The following is a 25,196-nucleotide window of genomic DNA, read 5'->3' as shown; positions in this document are numbered from 1 at the left end:
AAACTGATCAGCATATAAGAGTGCATTTTTATGAAGAGCACCCCGCACACCGAACCATTTAAGAACCTCATATCATAATACTTTATGAGAACAAACACAATAAAAAAAGAGATTGAATTTGTATAAAAAAAGAGTCCACAAGTTATAGTTCAACTGACAGAAATGTCGAAATTACTAGGTCGAACACCATGATGAGGTTCGAATCTCAATCTCTTCACTTTATGTGTAATTTTTCAATGATTTGTCATTTCGTATATAGAGCTAAAAAAAAATATGACAATAGGGAATATTTTACTACTCTTGTAGGTTTGATTTGAATCATATCCTTTAAAATTACAAAGTCAATTTCTTATGAATGAGCTAACACTTCTTAAACTAATTGATAATTTTTATTTTAGAGTCATGCTAACTAGTATCTCTAGAGCAATCTTTAAACACCTTAAATAGTATTTTTTTTTTTTTTGAAATTTTCATGAACATGTTTTTTTTTTTGTGAAATCAATGCATTAAGAATTGAAATGTTTAACTTTTGAAATAGATAATTTTTTTAAATAAAATGCTTAAAAAATACCTCGAAATCACTCGTTAACATTTTCACTTCTCAACCTAAAACCCACGTATATAATCCCTCACTCGTAAGAGATTTATTTTACATTTGCCCACAAAAGACTAAATCAACTATAACCATTTTTTATTTTTAGCAACCTGCCTCAAATACTCAGTCACAAGAGTTAGAATTAAATCACATCATTGTTCTATTAACACGTGAAACCAAAAGTAGTGACATTATAGAAGAAATAACTGGAGGTGCAGATAATAACAATGAAATCTTATTGGGCTAGGCCCATAATACGAGTCGTTGTAAACTAACCCAATTTGCACTAGCGACGAAACTGTGAGTAGCTTATTCAGCTAGCGAGAGAACATAGATTATTACATTAGATTAGATTTTTCTGAGTAAAGAAAAATAAAAGAAAAAACAAAACTCGTTCGAGAGAGTGTAGAAACAAAGAAAGAAAGAAGAAGAAAGAAAAAGAGAATCGAAGATTTAGATCTGTGATCTGAAGAAGAAGAAGAAGAAGAAAAGATGATGCAAGGAGGAGGAAAATACACTACGATTGATAATCAACAGCTTCATGGATCTGTTCCTGTTAGTACTTTTTTTTTCCTTCCATTTTCTTTCCGTTCAATTTCTATCCATCGATTTTCACTCTCATTTCTTTCAGGCCGTTACAGATCCAGCACCTGTCACCGTCAAGTTCGCCGGTACGAGCTCTTCACAGCTTCAATTGCATTCTCATTTTCTTAATTAATCGATTCAGTTGAACGGATCAGTTTGAAACTTTACAATTTTGGATTCTACTGCATTTTCATTGCCTATGTGAAATTCATTTGAATCTGTTGTTTATTCGCTTGATTTTGCAATAGTTGAACTGGATTTGATGATTAAATGTTATTGTAGATTCAAATCTTCAGACATTTCCTCCATCACAAGCACAGGGGAAGATTACCGGCGGTTCTAGGCCGCCTCGAGATGCAGATGGTATTTTCTAACTGCTTTTCGTTTTTCTTGTTATCATGTTTTCAATACTGTTTTACTCTTAATAATAACTGATCCAATTTTGATATACGCAAAATTTGATCAAATTATGCATATTAAGAAAAGTAGTTGATCGTTTCAAACAAAATAAAAGTAGTTGATCACGTTTAATCAATGTATATTAAGAAAAACATCTAGCAGGGTGGGGTGGGTAGCTCAACTGGTTTGAGCTAAGGGTTAAATAAGTTGGAGGTCGTGAGTTCAAATCCGTACAGAGGAGAAAATTACTAACCTGACAACTAATTACTTACATTTGCCGTTTCAAAAAAAAAAAGTATGGAGCAAATTTTGCTTGTATTTCATTAGGGAGTAGTAGATAGATGAGATGACATCACTGGGACTTGTGTTTTACTGATATTGGCGATACTTGATATGTTCTGAAATATTGCTATGCTAAGTAACACTCCCGTTAATCTAGTTTCCACTTTCATGAACCTGTTTATTTTATCCTTATATTGTTGAGCATAGTATTTACTTGATAAGCTCATGTGATACACCGTGTTATGGAAATTAGAAAGATGTATCTGGATGAAGGAACCGTGAGGGAAAAATGGGTTTATGCTTACTATTTATAACATTGCATTCTGTGCTTCTGGCAATTTTATGGTTTAAGTAGTTTCATTGGTTATCAGTCTGACATGTTCATGTCAACGTGTGCGATTCATTTTATGCAGATTCATTTTCAAAACCTGTATCTGGTTCTTCTAATGAACCTCAGCAGCAGGGTGGTTGGCTTCAGACATTTGCAATTGCTACTTACAAACCATACTTTGATGTCGACACTTCAGATGTTGTAGAGAGGATTGTAGACTCACTTTTTCCATTCAGAGGAACTTTTCATGAAAAAACTTCTACCAACCCTGATTTGTAAGTAGGATTTCTTTTGCTTATTAAATTCATTGATTAGACTAATATTTATTTAATTATGAGCACCATATTTAAAAAATATTCAATTTCAACTATGGCGTGGATATTGTTAATATCATTTTATGAAGAAATGGTGTAGCTAAATTGGTGTGAGTTGTGACCAGTCCTAAAATGCTATTATCTTCTGAGCCAAAATAATGTAGAAGATATTATTGAAGAACTATAAATCTATAATTCATTAGTGATTTTTGGTTTTGTGCTCTATTTTATTATGTTATTCCCCTTATTCGGCGGTGGGTTGGTAAATTAACTTTTACCTGTTCAACATTTTATCATTCTGAAGTGTATCTTGGAGACAAGCATAATAAACAGCTGTGTGATATTTTTTATCGCTGAAAAATAAGCTATCATTCCTTTGCCCATACCTGTTTGTTCTTATGTTTTGTAATCGAAACAGATGGCTTTGTATAAGCATTATGGTTGTCTAGTTTATGCATATTAACCTGAGAAGTTAACTTAATATTTAATAAAGTCAGGGTTTAAATAACTTTGCAGTCATAATATATAGTTTTTTCTTTTGATCATTGTTTTATTGGTTTGAGTCCTTGTAATAATAGTTGTCGATATCCTATATAGTCACTATTTTAGGGACTAACATCTATATGAACTCCTTAATTTAGAGACTTCAAGGTCTTAAACCAAAACAAGGACCAAAATCAACTTTTCCTTTTAAGGATTCAAACTGAGAAGAATATTATTGTGATTAAACCCAAATTGGTGCATATTACTGGGACTAAATAGTTATTTAAACCCATAGACTATTAGCCAATATCCAGTAATGCTTATTTATGTAGGTAGTCCACTCCTAAAAGTTTGAATGGTGGCAGTCAAGAGCCGCACCGACACAATTGTAGTCTTTTCCTGCTGGTTGTGAATTTGATTTCATGACTACTAACTGTAATTCTATGATCTGCTGGTTTTATTTAGTTTCTTGTTTATTTATGGAAACATCATATGTGACCTAAGAAATTTCGTACTACATAAATATTGGTGTTCTAAGAAGAGGATGTTGACCGTTTTTTAATTTCGGAGGAAAAATGTTCTATAGTTTTGCCATAAAAAGGAGTAACTTTGTTCTTTTAGCTGTGAGGCAGCATGTAATTTGAGTTCACCATAAATGTACTCAGGTATGGACCATTCTGGATTTGCACTACCTTAATATTTGTAGCAGCATCTATGGGCACATTTGTTACATATATAGCACACAAGCTGAAGGATCAGGAATGGAACTATGACATAAATCTGGTGACTTGGTCTGCTGGTTTGTTTTACGGCTATGTTACCATCGTTCCTCTTTGCCTGTATGTAATCCTCAAATACTTCTCTGTACCGGCCGGATTTGTTCAACTACTCTGCCTATATGGATATTCCTTGTTTGTCTTTATTCCAGCTTTGGTAAGTCACTTCTCTTCAAATTTTCTCCCTTTTATTTGACATCTTCAAGGCACTAGATCCTCAAATGTTAAACCCTTTGCTTTTGTGCAGTGTATGTCCATTGTCCCGCTGGATATATTCAGATGGGTGATTGCAGGTGTGGCAGGGTTCATGTCGGCAACATTTCTGGCACTTAACCTCCGTGAACATATCAAGTCAGCGGGTGAACGGTGGTTCTTCATAGTTGCTGGCATTTTTATCCTGCAGTTGGCTCTATCCGTTGTTTTAAAGATGTACCTCTTCACTGTATCAGTTTAAGACAAAACCGGAGTGAGTGAAATATATATCGAAGAAATAGATTTTTGGCCTTTTAGGATTTCATTAAAATACAGTTTAAATGAAATATAATTCACAGATTAAACCTTTGTGTATTCATTCATTTGTGCCAATATATAAATCGAGTAACCTGTGATTTTTTTCATAACTAAAAGCTTTCAACATTTGTCATTTGCATTACCAATGCATCTTGGACTTTTATAGACAACTTTTCAATTAACCTCTTGATGTTGATTGTACTTGTGCTTTGCATGCTTGAACCGGCTTTAAGATGATCACGAGCATGGCTTGCTCTCTATTCCCACCAACTTCGTGAAGAACGTTCAAATGTATTTGTTCAATTAAAACATTTGAAGAACTTAATGTCACTTGTTTAGAGTTCATACATCAAGCTAAACTCAAAAGAAGAACATCAGAGTTCCAGTGAAAATTAAGAAAGACTTTGATGACAATTTATAAAGAAATAAGCTTGAGTCTATTGATGTTTATGAGAAACGCTTCCTCTCTCTTTCATATATATTCTGAAATCTGAATGAAAGCATTACACTTGCTAAGTACTAACGCTTTTTTTATGCACGTTATTGTTTGAAATTCATGAATCCCAATATTTTTACGTACAAAAAGACTGTTAATAGCACTTTATATCCCAAATATATTCATCCAAACATAGTATGAATGGGTACTTAAACATGAAGTAGATTCTTTTGCATCATTTGTATGTCATCATGACAATATATTATCATCGAGTCAAATTAACACGATAATGATGCCTCCACAACCTAATTAAAGTCAATGCAATTACATAGAAGTCTTTCATCGTGCTTAGTGTTTAAGCCAGAATTTGGCAATTATCCACTACCCAATTTTATATTCACCCCTATCAATTTTTTTTCTCACCGGCCAGGATTCGTATTATTATTTACTGCCAAAGTCACTACTACTATAGTCTACACATCAAAGGAGATTTAAAATATCTATTTGAAAATGTTTTAGTGCATAAAAAATCTCACATTGCTTGTGAATCAAGCTTAAAGGTAATATATATGCAGGGCCGGGGTTCGAATCTCAGATATCTCACTTATTCACCTTAAAATATATATTTTAGCCATTAAATACACGTTTGTGTCGGCATCAAGGACACCATAGACGCACATTTTTTAAGCTACAATTATTAGCTTCTCATTTTCACGGTAAAAGGGCCCCTAGACAACCCTATGCACAACCAAACATGTACTAAGGTAAAAGACTATTGTCAATTACCAAACCCTTGTGAACTTTGCTAGCTAATATTAGGAACCGATCAAATACACATTGATAAAAAAAGTTGGACTGAAGCTCATGGTCACAACTCACAAGCCACTACCAGCTTTTAAAAAATGATTAAAGAAAGTAGGTTGTAACTGAATGTAACACAATTAAGTCCAAAGAAAGAAACAAACCCTGTTTAAATAGTACATTAAGACTCAATAAGCCAAACTGCCAAACAAAAATATGAGCTCAAAAGATGCCTTTTAAAGTCCAATAGTGCCTGTTATGCAAGAGTTCTTTAATTGACTTGCAATACACCAATAGTGCACACGTCTCACTATCAATGGACTAACTCAAATTTCTAATTACATGGCATGTAGAAAAAAACAAAAAATCAAAGATTGTCAAACATTGATCAAAATTGGAATCAATATCACTCATTATAGCTGTAACACGAGCTTGACCATTTATCAACATATTATATATATAATCTCATTGGGCCTATGCCATTTTATTAAAATATTTTGAACCTTAACTCTTTTTCCATCCCTTTCTCATTATTCTTGAAGACATATTTTTGTCTTGTTTTCATCTGCTCCTAAAGAAGCCATAAGAGAAGAGGTTTTAGCAATGAACTTTGAGCACATATTGTGGTGAAGTGATGTCAAATTCAAGTTCTAAAGTGGGGTGTTTCCTTCTGATATTATTAAGCATTTCAGTTTTAAACCATCTTCAAGTATTAGATGCTCGATATGTGAAGGTAAAAGTGGAGCATCAAAATGAAACAGAGGTTGCACCTGGTGGTGAAGGGTGTTACACTGCAGTTAATAGACAAGTACCATCCTCTTCTGACCCCTTGCATAACAGGTAGCTAGCTAGCTAGCTAGATAGATAGATACTCTCATTCTAGTGACTCAACAAAGATTCAAAGCTTTGCTATCATGGGATGAGTAACAAGCTTTTTTTCCTTCCTTGAAAAAGCATGTTTGTATTTGATTACAATAACTTTTATTTTTGCTTTTGTACTATATATATGATTTAAGTGTTAAAGTGTGCACGAAGAAACTTGTATGTTTATATAATCAATACAACCAATGGACATTAGTTTGGGTTAGATTTTGGTGATTCTAACTCATTCATACAAAGTCGGCTTATAAACTCTAAACTCATTTCAAACATATCGTTATCGAATTTGTAACACAACTAACAAGCTAACCACTAACATTTACTTAAAAGAAAAATACTATCACGCATTACAATCAAACAGATAGTATGATTGTCTTGTGAGAAATTATAGAAGGGTTAGACCAAAAACACAACACAAATTAATTCCTAATCAAGTTCAAGCTACATTTACACAATCAAAACATAGAGTAATTAAACTACATCATCCATAATGAACCTTAAAACAAACCTAGAAATTAAGCACTCAATGTATATAGTTGATGATCACAATAAGCATCAACAAAACCATCAAAACAACATTAACATGCAGAGAAGTTGCTGCAGCAAAAGTTCCGGTAGTTGTATTTGTAGTAAGAACAACAACCATCCAATCATCTTCAGAACCAAGTCCAACACCAGTGTACTTTGAATTGTTGAGAAACTTTGCATAGATATCAGAATGAGTGTAATTAGATAGCACAACAGTTGCTTCTAATTTGGAAACACAAACAGGTAGAATGACACCATCTGTTGTAGTGTTAATGTTAATCTCACATTTATCTATATGTTTTTGTAAATTGAGGATTCTTTGGTTTCCACCAGGACCAGAAACTGGGAAGTATTGGTTCACTTTTTCACATGGCGTGTCTTCTATTTCTTCAGCAACTTCATCAGCTAAACAATGTGCTTTGTCATTTTTGATCAATGGTGCAAGGTTCTTTGTCTGCCTGAAGCTGTTGATTCCCTTCAATACAGTGTCCTCTTTGTCTAATCAAACCAATTAAGCATGTGTTCATATATAAGAAATTCATTATCAATGGTAATGAGCTCTTTGTTATGAAATCAAATCAACTAACAATGTCACTAGATTATCAATAGATTCATTGAAACAGGTTTCATTAAGCAAACTAAAATGTTAATTTCATTTCATTTTCATCCACACAACAAAGACGATATATACTATAAAGTATATTTTTTGTTCATGCAAAATTACCAAGTTTTTATTTAACCCAAGCAAAAAATAGTATATTTGCAAAACTAAAAATATATCACAGGACTAAGTAGTGGTGAGGGGTTTGAGTATTATGCATCGATCTACTCCTTTGTAAACCAAAAAAATAAAATAATATAGGACTAAAAAAAAAGTGTTGTTACATTTGAGGGACCAAAAACGTGTATTTAAGTCTATACTATCTTTGAATTATGTGGTGTGCTCTATCTGCCTACTTAAAATTGCAGGGCACAAGTTGAGACTAGAGACTAGTTGAAATCATTGAATACGGGCATCAAAGCACTCAAAACATGATTAATTTTACTAAGTCTAGTTAAAGTGTAATGCATAAACATAAAGAAGATACTACATACTTCAATTGAAGTAACTGAAACAATTTTAATTTACAGAAAAGTTAACAGAAGAGACATGGAATAGAATATAAAAATGTGAGGGAATATAGATGCTTAGGGGGAAGGAAAGTACCATTGCAGTGTGCTGGATTGGAAAGGAATAGGAAAGTAAACAGAGATGCAAGAAGTAGGAGATTAAGTTTGAAGCATGCCATGATAAGTTTGAGTCCTAAAGAGCAAACGTTTTGATGAATGAATGTATGAATTAATTAAACTTTGAGAATACCTTAGCATTCCTTATGCTTGGTTTATTAATATATTAGCTTTTGCCTTTCCAAAAAAAAAAATTAAACTTTGAGAAAAGTATAAACTTTGAACAGGTGAAGTAAAAGTAAGAAGAGCCTAGGTAATGACAGGTATAAATTCATCTTTCCACGTGGCTGACATGCAAGTGAACAAAGTTAACCCCATTATCTCATTTGTCTCATAACATTAATCCAATTTAAAATTACAGGTATCAATTTAAAATTTGTTTATTCTGACTGTATATCATACGCAGCCAATATAAATCGAAGTTACATTGATGTCTAATATATGCCCTTCTTTTACTCTATTTCATATAATCAAAAGCTTAAAATATAGTTACAAAATAGAGGTAATGGAGCGAACCAGTATATTTTTAATGGTTTACTATGAGGATGTATATCCATAAATGAAATGGTTAATAAATTTAACAATTCACTAAGAAAATGTTACCATAGAAACTTCAAGAATATGCATCTGATGTTGCATAGCCATGTCCAAAACAAACTCATACTCTGTGTTGGTTTCCAGAGTGCTCGTTTTCTGTAGATGTGTCTCTGCTTCATGCCATTACAGCACACGTCAACACCTGCTTCATGCCACTCCTCACCACATGGCCAACTCACATTCTCTACAACAAAACACGTGTATTCAGAAGCCAAAATCATCTTTAACACGAACAACCAAATGCAAACTGCCCCATTAGTATATGTTCACCACTCACACAACCACACTTTGTTCAACAGCATCCTAAAAAACCATCAACATATTTTTCAGCAACTAAGAATAATATTGTCTGTGAAAATGGCTTCTGGTGGACAAAAGTTCCCCTCTCAGAAACAAGATACACAACCTGGCAAAGAACATGCCATGAATCCAACACCTCAATTCACTTGTCCTGATTACAAGCCAGCAAACAAGCTTCAAGTACACATTAATACATTATATCTCATCACAGTGTTTCTACATTAACAAATTTATACAATAATTCACTTATTCAATCTTTTTAATTAAAAAGATCAATCAATTTAATAATAAGTTGTTTTTCAGGGAAAGATAGCAGTAGTGACTGGAGGAGACTCTGGAATAGGACGTGCAGTATGCAACTTGTTTGCATTAGAGGGTGCCACTGTGATTTTCACATATGTGAAGGGGCACGAAGACAAAGATGCAAGGGACACACTTGATATGATAAAAATGGCTAAGACTGCAGATGCTAAAGATCCAATGGCTATACCAGCTGACCTTGGTTTTGATGAGAATTGCAAAAGAGTGGTTGATGAGATCATCAATGCTTATGGCAGAATTGATATTCTTGTCAACAATGCAGCTGAACAGTATGAGTGTGGTTCAGTTGAGGAGATTGATGAACCAAGACTTGAGAGGGTGTTTAGAACTAACATCTTCTCCTATTTCTTCATGACTAGGTAATAAAAAGTTGGTACAAATTTCATCAAAATCCAAACAACTAGACATTCTTCAAAGACTGTTTAAATATAATTGAATGCACTAGTAACTTAAGTTACAAGTTTCTATGATTTTTATGTTACTTTTTAAAATATCTCAACAAACATTTAAATATAACTGAATGGATGTTTAATACAGTCTTTAAACTCATAATTAAAATAAATATAAATAAAGCAGAGGTTATTTCATGATTCTGGGTTTGACAAACTATTGTACAATATAGGCATGCCTTGAAGCATATGAAGGAAGGAAGCAGCATTATAAACACAACATCAGTGAATGCATACAAGGGGCACAAAACATTGATTGACTACACGTCTACTAAGGGTGCAATTGTGGCCTTTACAAGGGCACTTTCACTTCAACTTGTGAGCAAGGGAATAAGAGTTAATGGGGTGGCACCTGGACCTATTTGGACTCCATTAATACCATCTTCTTTCAAGGAGGAAGAAACTGCTCAATTTGGTGCTGATGTGCCAATGAAGAGAGCTGGGCAGCCTGTTGAGGTTGCTCCATCCTTTGTGTTTCTTGCTAGCAACCAGTGCTCCTCTTACATAACTGGCCAAGTCCTCCACCCCAACGGTGATAATATACTTATGCTTCTATGTTATGTTATTCTTTTTTACACATTGTATTGTATGGGTTTTCTAACATAATTTACTTTTCAGGTGGAACCGTTGTGAATGCATAGGTGATGCTCTGAGATCCGTGTGTGCAAAGCTTTTGGGGCAGTCAGTGCAGTAGTATAATGTATATGTAACCGCTGCTTGTTTGTACATTTTGTTCTAAAAATGTAGAAACCTAATCAAATAAAATAATAAAATATATGCTACATGGAAATATTTGTCATATCATAATTAAAATTCTGGTTGTAGAAACTTTGTGTTTACCTGAGAGGCTTCATTAGACGTGAATTTAATCCGTCCAAAATATGGCGTGTCATACACGTTAAGTAGAATTATGGAAATTCAACATACCCTAAAATTTAAAGATAAAGACAATGAGATTGTTATACAACATACCTGTGGAATGGCAGGGTGAAGTTGAGGGGAAATTTCCTACGCTAAGTACCGGTTGGTGAGGATAAAAATGAGCTAGCCCCTTAGAGCTTTGTGGAATGGCAGGGTGAAGTTGAGGGGAAATTTCCTACGCTAAGTACCGGTTGGTGAGGATAAAAATGAGCTAGCCCCTTAGAGCTTCAAGAAAGCTCATAGGAAAGTAGATAACTGATATCATACTTAAGTTTTGGAGGACAGTGTTGAATACTATGAATGATGCAAGAGTGTGTGTGCAATGTGCATTGCAAGTTACAGAAAATTGCTCCTGAAGTACAAAAGCACTTGCAAACGCAATTTCCATTCACGATTGAATAAATATAAATTACAAGTAATTCATAAAAGAAAGAAAACTTTACTGATTGATTTACATGGACTTTTTTGACAGAGACTATTGCATTTCAATTTCAATAAGATGAACAATACAATAAAAAATGGAAGTAAAAAATGGAAGTAAACAATTGAGCACAAACTTAACTAGTGGATATCCGGCAACTACATTGACTTGTCTCTTTACAAAAAGGACAATTAAGATGCACAAGGATGTTAAAAACAGAAACACAACTTCCATACTGTTTATTAATTTTGGGATCAGATCCCTTGATCATTGACTTCATTCCTAAGAAAAATAAAAAATAGAGAACATTAAGATGAATGCTCAAAGCTAATTTCAACACCATTCCCACCAATTCCGGCAATGAAACATTGGAACCCGTTTGACTCCAGTTCAGCAATCACTTTATCAACAACGTTGGACGATAGCACTGATTAAAGCATGTCAAGGAAAGGAACAAGAAACTGAGATTAGATACATATTCTAAATACTTAAAAGCTATTAAATCAATACAAAATGGGTTTTAGCCTTTTAGGGATTGGAGATTAATTGAAAATGGTTCGATCCAGTTTATAGTTTGAAAATGGTTCGATCCAGTTTATAGTTTAATTGAAGAAGAAAAGCAGAAATCAATAAAATGGAAATTCTTAGAAGCACAAGGAAAAGATGAGTGAAGAGAATATACATGTTGGAAGCAATGTCAGAACACATCCACCACCACCAGCTCCTGTCAACTTAGAAGCTAACTTGTACTTCAATGTTGTTCGAAGAACAGTTTCTATTGTGGTATGACTGACCCCCATACTCTGGAGCAGACCTTGATTCATTTCCATTAGTTCTTCTACCTTCTCTTCAATCTGGGTAACAGAGAGAGCAGGGAGAGAATCTGGTATAGGTGACTGGAGCGCGGTAGTCAATTCTTTGCTGATAGAATCAACTGCACTAAACACAAAAGCCATGGCATCCGGGTGCCTCAACATTCTCTCCGAAACACCAGCCACCAATGCTTTTGTGTTTCTACCTACTTTTGTGTTGGTAATGAGCATTTTAAGGGACACGTTTGACTTCATCTGTGTCAATTTACCAGATTTAAAGCTGATAATGTTACCTGATGATGATAATTATTGAGTCAGTTGCATGTTTAGAGGCAATAACCAGTGTGCATAAACAAAGTATATAATAATGATTCCTTCAAAAGAATCACAATTTGTACACATATAATGTATATATCTCACCAGACACTACTGTGTAATTCTTAACGAATCAGTTCATAATGATGTTTTTTTTACTTGAACTAGATGATGTTAGGATATTCACATTTCCTATTCTGATTGTGGGCATCATATTAATACAACTGTATTTGCTATTTATTAAGGGGGCTCAATTTTTAAATGCTCTAATTTTGCTCTAATTTTGATAAGTCCAAAAACCACCAAACTGATATTAGTTAAACAAGCAGCTACTAGTAATCTCCTATAGGGGGATTATGGGGACGCTAATGCTGAAACACATTAGAGACATCAGACATGCAATTATGGTCCTCAATAATATTGAATTGAGACGACATTTTTTCTTTTCGCCAACAAGAAAAGAGACAAAAATCTCATTCAATAGCCAGGACGATTTGGTTGAGAAAGGAAAATCATAAACCACATTCATACATTCTCAATTCAATTGTCGAAGTAATTTCACATAAGACAGCAACAAATTGCTATATATCAAGGTACTTCATCTTAACCACGAAGTCTAACCCTTAGTAGTCTGGCATGATGCAGATCCCAGACATTTTGGCATTTATTCTAGGTTGACAGCATCTATAATTTTCTATTAGGTGTGGTGTAGTACCTACAGGTGAGACTATTGACACACCCACGGAAAACATTTTATTCATCCTCTCCACCAATCCCCTAAGACACAAAAGTTTAAAAACCACTAATTATATTCCAATTCTTCCTACCCAACAGAAGATTCAAGTTAAAATCGCTACGAATGAGAAAAAAAGCAGAAAGGCATGTACCAAGCAAATATGTCTGTGTGTGGAGCATAGGATGAATTGACAATAGATATCAAACGTTTAACTTTGCAACTATAACCAATAAAACAAAAAAGGAATTTTGCAGCATACCATATGCACTGACTGTGTTGTCAATTCCAGAGGGCTTTCCATGGATGATCTTCTCACCTTCAAAAGCCCATTTATTTACCAAATCAAGTTCCTTCTCCCCAAAAGAGTGCCACCCTTGCTGGCTCACATCCACAGAAACAGAATCAGTGACAGCAAGCAAGGCAGCCGCCAGCGCCACACAAAATGCTGCCGATGAACCCAAACCCGATCCCAGAGGAAGTTCAGAATTTATAACCACAGTAGCAGGCTTAAATCTACACAAACAAGAAAACACAATCAACACTGATACATAAACACCAATAATAATTTGCGAAAATGAAACCCATTGAATATAACCACACGTGTCAGCGTCATACACCGACATGTGTCACACACCAGACAAACTTTCAATCTGAACTATTTGCGCCACATAGGACCAAAACTACCAAAAAGAACATACACGTCTCCTCTAAAATTACTTCACTATATCTCCCAAAAAAAAAAAATTACTTCACTATAGAGTCTAAAGTAAGTAATATTCATTATACACTGTTTGGATAATCAACTTATTTGCAGCTTATATAACAAGCATTTATCATGATAAGTGCTTATGTATAAGCTCACATAAGTTATTTTTATAGCATAAGATAAAATAAAGTTAAATTATTTCTGTATATGCTATAAGCTGTATTGAAAAAAGCTTATGAAAATTGTCATAAGTTGTTTTTATAAGTTCTCTCAAACAGTCTAACAAAACATATGGCAGTAGATAAGCTCAAATATGCCAATCCAGATACTTAACACATTCATAAAAACAAAACTAAAAGATACTCCCTCCCTCTGGTCTCAATTATAATTAAAAAAATCACTTTTTAGATCAATCGAATAACTAATGTATCTGGTCTATAACAACTAATGTATTTGGTCTTACTACTGAACTAGAAAAGTAAAGAAAATGATGAATTAAGATTGAAACAAACCCTTGAATTGATGAATATAACCAAAGAAAAGCAGAAACACCAGAAGCAAGTCCAATTTTAGCTTCAGGTATATTAAGGTGTTCAACTAAAGCTGCAATTGATTTAGAACACTCAACAGAACATGATGTAGGCGTTGAAGCTAACAAAGCAACAGATTCTGGAAAAGCTTCTTTTATTCTACTTATCGGCCATGAAAATTCCAATGCCGTATCCTTCAGAACAAGTTTCAACAATTCTTCATTATCTAAACCATAATTAACACATAAAATCCAAATTAATTAACTAATTAATAAAATCCTAAACCGCATGCATAATTATGAATTTGATAGTAATGAACGAGGGAGGGAGGGAGGGAGTACCGGAAGAAGAAGGAGCGGAGAAGCGGAGAGAAACGTAAGTGTATAAGTCGATAGAAGAAGCGACGGCGGTTGATCCGTGAACGACGGCGTGTTCGCCGGATAAAATGATTTTACCGGGAGCTCTGGATTTAACCTCCATAGATAGATAGATTGATGATTTTTTTTCTCTATCTCTCTGTTTTCTGGTTTCTGATCTAACTATATATACTAGTCTCTTTCAGTGGCCAATGAAAACGACGTCGTGTTTTAACGATTCTGTAAATTTGTTGTTTTGTTAGTTATCTTTCGCAGCTCACAGTCCCCGTTGGAGTTCCATGTGGAATGCGTGTCGCTTTTATTAATCACCTTTAATTTCTTTTTTCTCTTTCTTATTGATGATGCTATTTTTTGACTCAAAACGTGATTATGGATACTTATTTTAATTTTCAAACTTAGGCAAATTTTAGAGTATGGAACAGGGATCTACCCCATGTGTGCTTCATATTTAGGATATATAAAATGTGTGTTAATTTTTTAATGAGTAAATTATACTTTGAGTCATGTTATCAAGTCATATAAGTTATTAGATAAAATTGTAAAAAAATATAAACTTTGTATTGGACATTATTCATTGGACTAAAGTTCATGCTCACCTTACTCGGCTCAAATGAGGTTGATTTACGACGACAGTCCAATCTTCCAACGAACACGAACATATAAGATTTGCCGTTGGAATCAATGATTTTTAGTGTTAGCCAATATACTAAATGTCATTGATTCTTTCTTCGATTAATGACGATAATTTAGTTCCTCCCTCTCATCAATGACTGTCTCTGCGCCGAAAGTCTGTATATACACTTACTCAGCGAACGACTGAAGTATGTTATATTTTCTCTAATCTCACACTCTATGCATCTACTAACTTGAGTGTAAGAATGCTTGTAGGTACCCCCGCTTCACTTACGACAACTGTTTGGACACGATGTGATCAACGCCGAAATCAAGTAAGATCATAAATGATAATTTTCAAAGTTTGAAAAAGTTAAAACACTATTTTTAAAGACAACAATCCAATGTTCCAACGAATATAAGCTGACAACGCTCATAAAGCTTGTTGCCGGAATCAATGACTTTTAGTGTCAACCAATATACTAAATGTCATTGGTTCTCTCTTCCATATTAGTGACGATCCTGTGAGTTATGTTCTCTCATCAATGATTATGTCTCCGTGCCGAATGTCTATATATACAGTTTCTCAATGAACAATGTTATCAACATTCAAGACCACACCATGCTCTATATGGATCGCAAACCCATCTGTCATGATAAGCTCGCTTCCAAGAGGTATTGAATATGAAGTTCTATGACGGTGGGTGAGGAGAAAAAAGCTCGAAATTGTGCATGAAATTATTGAGAGCATATAAAGGAGAGAAAAAAATACCTTTTGTACCAAAAACAAAATTACTTGTAAAGATTATACAAACAAAAATAACAGTTGTAACAAAGAAACACAAACAATGGCAAATGGTTAGCTTCATTGAAAACATTTTCTTTGAGCACGACTTCTGAAACCAAGTAGATGAAATGGTTTAAATTTCGTACTCATATTTCAAAAGAGTTTTAGAAACTTGCTTTCGTTTGAATGGTAAAGTAACAAACTTTTAACATATAAAAACAAAACAATTATTCATCGGACATCATCCCAAATGCATTATACTCAACAGGATAACAAGAAAGTTTTGCTTCCATCAAAATCAATATTACCAATCATAAAATCAATTATGTTGGACTAGATTTTGTAAAATTAGCAATATAGTAACTGTAGCAATGGATTTTCATCAAATGAAATAAGAACTCAAATGCCTGTCAGGAACTTCTAGAATCTCAATTAATCAGAATTTTCCTCGCTGATGTCCTCATCCGCTTCTATAATCTGAAATGCAGGAGATACAGGTAAACTGTCACCTATAGTTTCTGATGGCAACAATGGACCTTCTGGATTCACAGTTTGGCACCCACCCTCATTACTAAAGTTCCTTGGAAACTGAAATGCAGGAGGATAATCAGTCATTTTCTCGTGAGGCACAATGTCCACCAGGAAATCAAAGGTATTAGTCTCCGCGACTGCTGCTGCAATATCATTCTTCTGAAGTGTTCTGGTTTTACTGTGGTTCCGTGAACGCATGGTTAACTCTGATATGAACATCTCACAGGCCTTTGCAAGTATCACAGGCGCGTCATCCGATACCATTCTGACATCTTCATCAGCCTTCATAATCTTCTTGATCCTTGCCAAGGGAAGGCAGTTCTTCTTGAAATTAGTAACCTTTTTGACTTCTTGGTACTGGTTTGCCCAAAAGGCTTGCAGTTGTTGCTGAAGTTGCTGCTGCTGCTGAATATGCTGATAAGCAAGTTGATGTTGACCCAGCTGAGCCCCAACAAGTTGACCAGTGGGCTGTATGCCCCCAACTGATGTAACAGCTGATCTAGGGGCCCCAGTCATTTGGTATGCCCAGAAGCCTGGCAGTTGTTGCTGCTGATAAGCAAGTTGATGCTGACCCAGCTGAGTTCCAGCAGGTTGACCAGTGGATTGCATGCCACCAAGTGATGTAACAACTGGTGCTGGGGCCCCAGTCATTATTTGGTTTGTCTGAAACGGCATATATCCGAACGGCCAATTACTGATGCTACCAACGAATGGGTTTTGGTTATGCTGTTGGCCTAGCTGAGCTCCAGCAGGTTGACCAGTGATAAATCTGAATGGCCATCGATCTGCGCTACCAACAGACCCTTTTGGTGGATTTAGGTTCTGCCCTTGACGGTCCATTCTGTTTTGACATAAAATAAAACACGTGATCGGTAATATTTCACAAGAGACAGGCAACAAATCATGCATTCATTATGGCAAATCTGTTGAGGTATTAGTAATTATACCACAAGAACAATATAGGAAAATGGACCTCCATTGCAGTGTGTCATGATAAAAAAATGACACAAGCTCAGGAAAGAAACAGGCATATCCTTTTCTTGACATGCATAAATCATCAATGCATGCATTTTGGTCTACTCAACCATGCACAATTGAATCAAAATTGTTTTACTAAATGCCTTCGGGAAATCAACTTGGGAAACAAAACCAAAAGTTCACAAATCAAAATAATTATCAGATTTAATCAACAAATCTTCCTCAGAATACCAAAATATGCTTTCCATTTACAAAAATCACAAGATTATCACCCAATTCATCTAAATAACCTGTTCACATAAGGCATGCACCTAACAAGCAAATCAGTTAAGAAATTTATTTATGGCTCAACAGAACAAAAAATATTTGGATTTCCAGTGGATATAGCCTCCATTAAGAGAAAGATAATTAAATTTAACAACAAACCATTAAAAAAATATGAACTTTAAATTTCCATATTTACTCAAAACTAAGATCATAGAAAATTCTTCGGTTTGATCAACATGTTAGGTTCACGCATAAGTGGAAAAAAAAAAATCAGCACATCAAAATCAACCACAAAAAACAAAACAAATGAAATTACGAATGTTCGATAACAATCATCACAGAAAAATATGAAAATAAGCGCGGATAAATAACATCACGAAAACAACATTACGATATAACTAAGATCAAAATCAGCACACCAAAATCAACCAGAAAAAACAAAACAGCAAATGTAATTACGAGTGTTCGATAACAATCACCGCAAAATAAAATGAAAATAAGCACGGATAAATAAAATCACGAAATCAACATTACGGCAGAATTAAGATCTAGACACAACGCACAACAAAATCATAAATGGTTCCAAAGATCTAGACGCGTTACACAAAAACAAAATCATATATTGTTCCAAAGATCTTGACGCATCACGAAAACAAAAATATATCAACTGGTAGATCAAGAGTTGTTACCTTCCCTCGAAGATGATGCTTGGTTCCGAAAACACTGAGTACCTGAAAAGGGGTCAAACGAAAATATTAAAAAAAGAGAAACTAGTAACGAGAAAACGATAAGAAATTATGTTTGATTTAAAGATCCATGGCATGAGAATTGAGCAGAGAAAGAGACAGACCTCTCAAAGACAATAATGCGAAATAAAATTGTGAATAGAACTTGCTTGCTCAGAACCTATTTATATTAGCATTTTGTTACATTTTTACTTTTTACTTGCCTGATGAATTTACCCTTCCCCAACTCCCCACAGTATTAATTATCATCATATCATCTAGTCCAAATTAATAAGGGTGTTTTAGTAAATAAAATTCATTTTATCATTAAAATTAACAAAACTAATCATTTTTTAAGAACTAACCACAACTAGGGTTGGGAATAGGCCAGGCGGCCTACAGGGGCCTTCGGCCTGGCCTGTATAAGCCTGGCCTGGCCTGGCCTGGTTATTAAAAATGCCAGGCTTAGGCTTTGAAAACGGCCTGTTTACATAAATAGGCCAGACTTAGGCTTCTAAAAAGGCCTACGAAGCCTGATAGGCCGGCCTGTTTATAATATTTATTATTTATATAATATTATTATTTATATCTTATAAAAAAATATTATTTATATAAATATTATTAGCTTTTAATTATTGCGATTTTTCGTAATCGTATTTGTTATTTTATTAGTTTTTAATTATTGTGTTAATCATATTATTAGCTTTTTCTTAATGTTGTAGAAATTATAAAAATTTAAATGTGAACTTTTTAAGGCCTGTTTAGCCTATTTAAAAAAAACTATATAGAGAAGCTTTAAATTAACATAGGCTTTTAAACAGGCTACAAGGCCAGGCCAGACTTTTAAAAGGCTCAGGCCAGGCCAAAAAAATAACATTTGATAGGCCACAGGCCAGGCTCAGGCCTGAAAAAAAATCGTAGGCCAGGCTCAGGCCTGTCAAGGCCTGGCCTGGCCTGGCCTGTTCCCAACCCTAACCACAACCCAAATAAGTCACTTTTTATGAGACGGAGGGCGTAATGTAACATGTTTATCTTTTTCATTATACTGTGAACAAAGTATACAATAATTATTCCTCTAAAATAACCACAATTTGTACAGATATAATGTATATCTCTCATCAGATACTGCTGTGTAATTCTTAATGAGTTAACTCACTTGTCCAAACCAATATCCCATGACCTTGAATTATTCCTCTATCACTAAATAAATTGCAATTAACTAGGTGATGTTAGGAACTTCGCATTTCCTATTCTCATTTTGGGCATCATATTGATACAATTATATTTGTTAAACTTCAAATGGTCTAAGTTTGATGTGTCCAAAGACTACTAAACTGATAATAGATAAACGAGTAGATACTAGCACTCTCCTATAAGGGAGAGTATGGGAACCCTAATGCAGTAATACATTAGAGACGTGCAATTATGGTCCTCAGACAGTTTCTCGGTAGTCCTCATCAAGAAAAGAGACTAAAGTCTCATTGAAGAACTAAGGTGATTAGGTTGAGGAAGATCATAAATCACAGTCATACATTTTCGATTCAATTGCCGAAGTAATTTCGCAAAAGTCGGCAACACATTGCTATATATCCAGTACTTCATCTTAACCGTTAACTCTTAGTATTCTGGCATGATGCAGATACCAGGCTTTTTAGTGTTTATTCTAGGTTGACAACATCTAGAATTACGGTCTTCTATTCAACATGGTTCAGTTTCTACAGGTGAGACTATCGACACACCCACGATAAACATTTTATTCACCCTCTCTGCCTATACTGGGACACAAAAAGTTAAAAGCCCACCAATTATATTCCAGTTCATTCGTACCTAACAGAATATTCAAATTGCAATCAGGGGGAACAAGAAAAGAAGAAAAACAGAAAGGCATGTTCCAAATTTCGCAGCGTACCCATATCCACGGACTGCATTGTGATGTTGTGAATTCCAAAAGGGTTTCCATGAATGATCTTTTCATCTTCAAAAGCCGATTTATTTACCAAATCAAGTTCATTCTCCCCAAAAGAGTGCCACCACATCCCCATAAACAGCACCGGTGACAACTAACTAGCAGGGCAGTGCCATACTCGCCGCTGCCGATGAACCCAAGGCCGATCGCAGAGGATGTTCTGAAATGACAATCACAAACAAAAAACCAAACACAATCAAAACCTATGAAACTCAGACACAAACAAACACCAAACACAACACCGACACCAATAAATAATAATAACATGTGAATTGGATTGTTCGTGATTCGATTTGAATCCAAGAAAAATTACACATCTTGTGTGGTTTTGAATCCAAATTAATAATTAATAAAATCGAAACTAAAACGCATGACTATTATGAATTGATAATATTGAGGAAAATGATAGAATGAATACCGGAAGGAAGGAACTACGACGGTTGATCTGTGAACGCATGTTCGCCGGCCGACCAAAATGATCTCTCTCTGTAAACATGAAGCTTATTATTTGCCATCCATCATTATATTATTTTCTTTTCTCCTTTTTAAGTTCAAATCATATGATTATTAATGAATGGATCAATCTCTCTTTTAAATCATTTCACTATTTTAGATGGCTAAAAAAAGTAGGTGTTACGAATCGATGCATACCATATAAGTATCATATACGTACTTACTATTTTAGAAATACTCATGCTTCATAGGAGTTATTCATTTATACATTCCGGGGATAATAGTCACTAGACTATTTAACGAAAAAAGATTGGATCTTTTGAATTAAAATGAATTTTGTTTTAGATTAGTCGATGACTCAATTTCTAGTTATCTAAAGATTTATTTCTACTATGGCTCAATTCATCAAAGACTAGTCTCCTTGTTTTGGATCTCCTTAAATATGTCCCGTCTTATGAGACTTAACACACATTGCAACGACCATTGAATCAGACATTGAAATGTGTCACTCGTAACGGCACCTCCATTACTCTCCAACGGCTGCTCTGTGAACCCTATGAATATACATTTTCACAACCAACAAATGTACATGTTCTTTTCTCCCGTAAATTTCTCATTTTTTGCTCTCTTACCGACTTCAGCATTGGTTTGTTTGCGGATACCACCCCTACTCCCAACATCCATATCAACATAATGTTGCTACAATTCAATCAAATATCTCCATCCATAATGTTACTTCTTTTATGTTAGTTTTTTTTTTTATAGCATTAGTTACAAAGATAACTATTTTATATGTCATTCATGTTATTTATAATTCAAATTCAAATAAAAGATAATTTTTATTTATACATTTTTTATTATGGGTCCAATTTTAAAATTCGAGCAGAGTCTCTAAATAATTAAGACAGACTATATTCACCGGGATCCAAAAGTCTAAAGCTTTATGCCTAATTTTATTTATGTTTTCTATAATGTTTTCTTCAAACTCCTTAACAGGTGAGATTTTAAGGCTATCCCTTATTGCCCTACTACTACTACTACTACATTTTGTGACACTTGCCATGCTTACTTAACCAATGTTTTTTCTAGGAATTGTAATTATTAGTAGTGTATTTGATAAAAATGAAATGATAAGAGAAACTGATTAATCCGATATCTCTTTTATATTGTGCATTATTTTTGTCAATTCATGAATTTTATGAATAACTCATTAGCTATATATTCACGTTTTAATTTCTTGCTTTTGATAATTTTGATTTCCATTTTTTATATTAGTGTTAGTTGGGAGTACACTTTATGGAAAATTTGATTTTTTCACTCAATCCAACTGTCTATTTGCCGTAAAATGATCACATAAGAATCATGAATATATGTACACTCAAATTTCGCTTATTTCAAATTTTATGCATACAGACAAATAATGATGTTTATTTATGCATGTTTTACATCATATATACTTCTGGCACACACTAATAACGTAAGAATCATAAATACATGTATACTCAAATACCGCTTATCTGTCTTCAAGAAGTAACAAATTTCATATACATGCAAACAAATAATGATGTTTATTCATGCGTGTTTTACATCATATATGCTTCTGCCACACACTAATGACATAAGAATCATGAATATATATGTACACTAAAATTTTGCTTATTTGTCTTCAAGAAGTAACAAAATTCATATACATACAAACAAATAATGATGTTTATTTATGCGTGTTTTACATCATATATGCTTCTGGCACACACTAATTACATAAGAATCATAAATGCATGTATACTCAAATTCCACTTATTTATCTTCAAGAAGTAACAAATTTCATACATACAAACAAATAATGACATTTATTTATGTGTGTTTTACATTACATATATTTCTGGCACACACTAATTACGTGGCGCATAGTATTTCTCTTGTACAAACATCTAAAAGTGATCAACTCCAAAACACAATTTCTTGAAAGAGGATTTTATTTCATGAAAGAAAACAATGGGCTTTTCTTTGGTGGTTTTGAGTATTTTCTTGAATTGTGTTGATGAAAATGATGAAGATGTTGACGAAAATTTTTCTGTATAAGTAGTTGTTGCTGAAAATGCCATTCAAAAAAACAAAAAAGTTGTTGATAAAAGTAATGAGTTTTTGGGATTTTAGGATCCATTTATGATACATTAAAATGAAGTGACTTTGTCCCCATCATCATAGCTTAGTAAAAAAAATGGATAAATACTTTTTAGTAAAATTGATTTTGATTCAATTAATTTTAAAAACTAAAAAAATGATTTGAGTTTGGTATTTATATTTCAAAAATGAGTTTTAAAATACTTGATTTTGTTTGAATGGTAAACAAAGTGTTGATTTCATCAAAATACTAAATATTACAAATCCTAAAATCAAATTTTGTTGGACTAGATTTTATATTTTGTAACTATCAAAATATAGTTCTGTCAAAAAAACTATCAAAATATAGTCACTGTATCAATGGATTTTCATCAAATAAAATAAGCACTCAAACTACCATGAGAGTTGACCCCAAAGAGAATCATAGATTTGCAAGCATAAAAGTTCCAAAGGGCATACAATTTTGCAGAACACAAATAAGATAAATTTTGGTAAATATATATCCCAAATGGTGTCTGCATGATAATAAAATTAAACGCTGAAAAAGCTTAATTTAACATAAAGTTAAGATTTTACTGACACAATATCCATACATAATAGTATTGCAATGCAAGTAAACTATCAGGTACATTGTACCAAAAAAAAACTATCAGGTACAGCTTCTGGTCGCACCAATGGACCTTGATTGAAATTTTCACACACCCCACCACGTTACAGTTCCCCGCAAACTGCAAGTCAGGAAATGCAGACAAATTCAGACATGTAACAAAATAAGATAAAAGATATATAAGATGAAAACTCAGTCATGCACATTTATAAATTTTAACTCAAACCCTGTACAACTAGCTGAAAAGAAAGAGAGCTAGATTTTCACCTTAACATCCACAAAGCAGCATCTAGTGATCTGGAGATGGTGGTCGCTGGTCGGAAGGCTGTGGCCACATTGGTGGTGCCATGAAGGGATGAGGCTGCTCAGCATGCATATTTGGGTCCATCACAGGCTGCTGAGGTGCATTGTAGCAATATGGAAGAGCATCAGCAGGCCCACCAACATGCATTGTTCCCCTTGGGATTGATGCCAGCACTTCATCTTTCAGGTCCTCGCGGGGAACAATGTCGACCAGAAAATCATAGATATCAGTCGTTGCTATTGCTGCAGCAATATTATTCTTCTTAAGTGTCCTCCTATTGTTTTCTTCAGTGTTGTTCCAAGACCGCAGAGTTAACTCCGATATAAACATTTCACAGGCCTTCACAAATAAGACTGGGGCCTCTGCAGATATCATTTTAACATCTTCGTCAGCCTTCATAATCTTTTTAATCCTTGTCGGGGGAAGGCTGTGGTTCTTGATATCAGTGACATTTTCGATTTCTTGGATTTGATTTTCCCAAAACACTTGAAGCTTTTGCTGAAGTTTGTTTGACTGAACTGTGTTAGATCCGTACGGCATTTGACCTCCGCTACCGACAACCCCCATTTGCGCATTCTGGTTGTTTCCTTGATGATCCATTCTGTTTAAAAATAAAATCAAACATGCAATCGGTAACATTTCACAAGCGACAAAAGGCAACAAATCATGCAATCATTGAAGCAAATTTGTCAATATACAAGTAATTATAACACGAGTACAACATTCTGTATAAGCGTTTAATGCATCGGAAAAACAGATCTGCTCTCAACCATGTCATGATCGAAAACGACACAATCTCGAGAGAGAAACGGTCACATCTTTTTCTTGACATGCATAAATCATAAAAGCATGCACAATTGTATCCATCTCAAACAAATAATTGTTTTACCAAGATCATACATATAAACAAACACCTACCGAAAAGCAACTCAGGAAACAAAACCAAAAGTTCACAAATCAAAGTAATTATCAGATTTTATCAACAAATTTTCCCTCAGAATACCAAATTATACTTTCAATTTACAAAAACCACAGAATAATCACCCAATTCAACTAAATAACATGTCCACATAAGGCATGCACATAACAAGCAAATCAGTTAAGAATTTTATCTGACTCAACAGAACCAAAAATATTCAGATTTCCAGTCAGAGAAGCATAAATTTCAAACTTTTACAAAAAAACATCAAAAAAGAGAGACTTTGTTTTAA

The 25,196-nt window shown here is 34.1% G+C and overlaps 7 protein-coding genes across 10 annotated transcripts in view; 2 read left to right on the top strand and 5 right to left on the bottom strand.

Moving 5' to 3' along the window:
* The first annotated feature begins 895 nt into the window (after positions 1 to 895).
* LOC123890900 (protein YIPF1 homolog) lies at positions 896 to 4,336 on the top strand. The gene is made up of 6 exons (XM_045940636.1): positions 896 to 1,150; positions 1,227 to 1,266; positions 1,463 to 1,543; positions 2,275 to 2,467; positions 3,655 to 3,922; positions 4,013 to 4,336. Exons 1-6 carry the CDS (start codon positions 1,088 to 1,090, stop codon positions 4,217 to 4,219), a joined length of 852 nt encoding a protein of 283 aa, XP_045796592.1. The 5' UTR covers positions 896 to 1,087; the 3' UTR covers positions 4,220 to 4,336.
* Positions 4,337 to 6,814: 2,478 nt separating this feature from the next.
* On the bottom strand, positions 6,815 to 9,066 carry LOC123890899 (uncharacterized GPI-anchored protein At3g06035-like). The gene is made up of 3 exons (XM_045940635.1): positions 8,750 to 9,066; positions 8,127 to 8,222; positions 6,815 to 7,417 (listed from the first exon to the last, which is right to left on the bottom strand). Exons 2-3 carry the CDS (start codon positions 8,206 to 8,208, stop codon positions 6,915 to 6,917), a joined length of 585 nt encoding a protein of 194 aa, XP_045796591.1. The 5' UTR covers positions 8,209 to 8,222; positions 8,750 to 9,066; the 3' UTR covers positions 6,815 to 6,914.
* Positions 9,067 to 9,100: 34 nt separating this feature from the next.
* On the top strand, positions 9,101 to 10,491 carry LOC123890898 (NADPH-dependent aldehyde reductase 1, chloroplastic-like). 2 transcript variants are annotated; one of them, XM_045940633.1, is made up of 4 exons: positions 9,101 to 9,223; positions 9,347 to 9,723; positions 9,987 to 10,345; positions 10,432 to 10,491. In XM_045940633.1, the coding sequence occupies exons 1-4, from the start codon at positions 9,101 to 9,103 to the stop codon at positions 10,452 to 10,454; spliced, it is 882 nt and encodes a 293-aa protein (XP_045796589.1). In that variant the 3' UTR covers positions 10,455 to 10,491. The 2 variants fall into 2 exon arrangements, with proteins under 2 accessions (XP_045796589.1, XP_045796588.1); XM_045940632.1 differs by lacking the exon at positions 10,432 to 10,491 and having other exon boundaries at positions 9,987 to 10,425.
* A 662-nt stretch (positions 10,492 to 11,153) lies between these two features.
* On the bottom strand, positions 11,154 to 14,923 carry LOC123890897 (mevalonate kinase). Its single transcript, XM_045940631.1, has 5 exons — positions 14,596 to 14,923; positions 14,237 to 14,480; positions 13,278 to 13,531; positions 11,838 to 12,260; positions 11,154 to 11,582 (listed from the first exon to the last, which is right to left on the bottom strand). The coding sequence occupies exons 1-5, from the start codon at positions 14,732 to 14,734 to the stop codon at positions 11,464 to 11,466; spliced, it is 1,179 nt and encodes a 392-aa protein (XP_045796587.1). The 5' UTR covers positions 14,735 to 14,923; the 3' UTR covers positions 11,154 to 11,463.
* Positions 14,924 to 16,181: 1,258 nt separating this feature from the next.
* The window catches only part of LOC123890896 (nuclear transcription factor Y subunit C-9-like), a 21,498-nt gene continuing 12,483 nt past the window's right edge, over positions 16,182 to 25,196 (bottom strand). The window contains exon 4 of the mRNA XM_045940630.1: positions 16,182 to 16,992. Within this exon, the coding sequence (XP_045796586.1) occupies positions 16,463 to 16,992 (530 nt within the window). The 3' untranslated portion in view covers positions 16,182 to 16,462. The remainder of the gene's footprint in view (positions 16,993 to 25,196) is intronic.
* LOC123890894 (nuclear transcription factor Y subunit C-9-like) overlaps positions 23,507 to 25,196 on the bottom strand; it is a 14,946-nt gene continuing 13,256 nt past the window's right edge. For all 3 annotated transcript variants that reach the window (XM_045940628.1, XM_045940627.1, XM_045940629.1), the window contains 2 exons: positions 23,949 to 24,586; positions 23,507 to 23,802 (listed from right to left, as the gene is read on the bottom strand). In XM_045940628.1, the coding sequence (XP_045796584.1) occupies positions 23,971 to 24,585 (615 nt within the window). In that variant the 5' untranslated portion in view covers position 24,586 and the 3' untranslated portion in view covers positions 23,507 to 23,802; positions 23,949 to 23,970. The remainder of the gene's footprint in view (positions 23,803 to 23,948; positions 24,587 to 25,196) is intronic.
* Positions 23,950 to 25,196, bottom strand: part of LOC123890892 (nuclear transcription factor Y subunit C-9) — a 23,346-nt gene continuing 22,099 nt past the window's right edge. Inside the window, exon 4 of the mRNA XM_045940625.1 lies at positions 23,950 to 23,965. The gene's annotated coding sequence lies outside the window, so the exon portion shown is untranslated. The remainder of the gene's footprint in view (positions 23,966 to 25,196) is intronic.

The sequence above is a fragment of the Trifolium pratense genome, linkage group LG6, assembly GCF_020283565.1.
Source record: "Trifolium pratense cultivar HEN17-A07 linkage group LG6, ARS_RC_1.1, whole genome shotgun sequence".
Taxonomy (NCBI): Eukaryota; Viridiplantae; Streptophyta; class Magnoliopsida; order Fabales; family Fabaceae; genus Trifolium; species Trifolium pratense.
The sequence above is the reverse complement of the archived record's forward strand: the minus strand, read 5'-3'. Positions and strand labels throughout refer to the sequence as shown.